The sequence below is a fragment of the Morone saxatilis genome, unplaced genomic scaffold (genome assembly GCF_004916995.1).
Source record: "Morone saxatilis isolate NCDOM2014 unplaced genomic scaffold, NCSU_SB_2.0 Contig17, whole genome shotgun sequence".
In the NCBI taxonomy this organism is placed as follows: Eukaryota; Metazoa; Chordata; class Actinopteri; family Moronidae; genus Morone; species Morone saxatilis.
In genome coordinates, this window is record NW_023339729.1 from 1,993,956 (window position 1) to 1,995,868 (window position 1,913).

The 1,913-nt window shown below is 38.3% G+C and overlaps 1 protein-coding gene across 1 annotated transcript in view; it reads left to right on the plus strand.

Annotated features, from left to right (window-relative positions):
• LOC118326506 (scavenger receptor cysteine-rich type 1 protein M130-like) overlaps positions 1-850 on the plus strand; it is a gene marked incomplete at its 3' end in the record, with an annotated part of 7,342 nt that extends 6,492 nt beyond the window's left edge. The window contains 2 exon segments of the mRNA XM_035659508.1: positions 1-209; positions 530-850. Coding sequence (XP_035515401.1) covers positions 1-209; positions 530-850 — 530 coding nt within the window.
• Positions 851-1,913: the final 1,063 nt, after the last annotated feature.

Consider the following 1,913-nt stretch of genomic DNA (forward strand, 5'->3'; position numbering starts at 1 on the left):
TCCGTGGGTTTTCAGGAAACCAAAACACTTTGTTGACGTTTGTCAGAAGGTGGGCTGTGCAGATGCCATCTCATATTCTCAGATTTCCCTTTCACAAAGTCAACCTGTGTGGTCACTGTCAACCAGGTGTGGTAGTTACTCTAGTTCCTCTTTCTGCGAAGCATGGAGCGAGGAATCTTCGACCGTAGCCATTAATATGACTTGTTCAGGTAATAGTCAAATGTACTTGTCTATCCTTTTTGTCCATTCTCTGTTGTTAATGATGACTTCCATAGTTAGGCTTACAAAGCTAAACTTTTTTTAGTTAGGAAGTGTCATGTTTATTTTTATACAGTCTATAAATTATTATATTTGTTGTTGTAAAAAATGTACGTAATTAACTTAAATTATTAAAGTTGAGCTTTTGTAAAATGTAATAATATTTAGACTAGAAATAGAAAATGAAAGGATAAACAATGAGGCTGGTCTCAAAATGTCCAAAAAAGATGCCGGAAAAGGCGAAGCACTCTCTCTTTTTCACTTCCCGCAGAGTCTGTGAGGCTGGCGAACCTACAATCAATCGACAGATGTTCAGGCAAGGTTGAGGTGAAGTCTGGTCAATCATGGGTTCCAGTGTGTGATTCTTTCTTCAGCCCACAGACTGCCATAGTCACCTGTAGAGAGCTCCAGTGTGGGTTTCCTTTGACTTACCATGGGTTGCACAACAGCGCCCATTTCCAAAATGCAGAACTCGCCTGGAATCCGGTCTTTATGTGTGAAGGCAAAGAGAAGCATCTCATGGATTGTCCCTCCACTAAGATCAATACCACAGAACTAAGACAATGTGGAAACACTCACCTGACCTGCACAGGTAATAATCGAGGCTCTTTTAGCTTAACGGTTTTAGCTGTATTGAGGTGTTTAGTTACCAATTTGCAAAATACAAAATTTTGATAATTTAAATTTTTATGCTTTAGATAATACAAATGTGGGTAGTAATGTCCTTGCAACCCTCAGTGTCTGACATTTCTATGAAATAATTTTTTTCTCCATAATTAATTATTTAAAAGACCAGTGTGAAGGATTTAATGTCATCTAGTGTGTAGTTTCGGATTCCAACTTCCTCGCTTCTCCCTTCCCTTTCAAGTGTGAAGGAGAAACTACGGTGGCTGCAAAAATGCACAAAAACTTGAACCGCCCTATCTAGAGGTTTGGTTTGTCTGATCTGGGCCACTGTAGGACCACGCAGGCACTCTGTAGAAGAGGACCCACCTCCCTCTGTAGATAAAATCCCTCTCATCTAAGATAACAAAAGAACAACTATTCTTATAATCAGGTGATTAACACTAATTAATAACTTATGAATATTATATTCCATTTTTCTGCAATAGATCCTCTGTAGTATGGATAAGCTCAGCGTTATCAATTCTGGTTCGTATCGAGAAATTAAGACATTTGTCTATGAGTTTTCCACTATTCTCAATCCAGAAGAGAAATCTCTCTCTCTCGGAGCCTGTAGTGTGTGCGGGGCAAGCTTCTCTGCCTCTCTCTCTCACAAATCATCTAGCGAAAGTAACATCACATCCCTTATATCAGTGGTATGAGTATATATACAGATGTATCTAGCTCATATACTGCTTTCCTATACTCCATGTTATGGTATTGTCTTAGCACCAGTTATATGTATATATAGTATCTCTATTCGTCCTATGCGATTTGTTTAGCTTATATTTTATGTGTCTGATACAGAGTCATTGCTATTATATCTGTATTGATCCTATCTCGTCTATGTGTAATTTGTTCTATATATTTTTTTTGAGCGGCCCCTATACACTCTTTTTTTTGCAGAAACGTCTCATCTCTCTATATCCTTACATCATCCGTGCAGTCCATGTAATGAATATGGTGTTTTATGTATGTTTTCCCACAGGTTC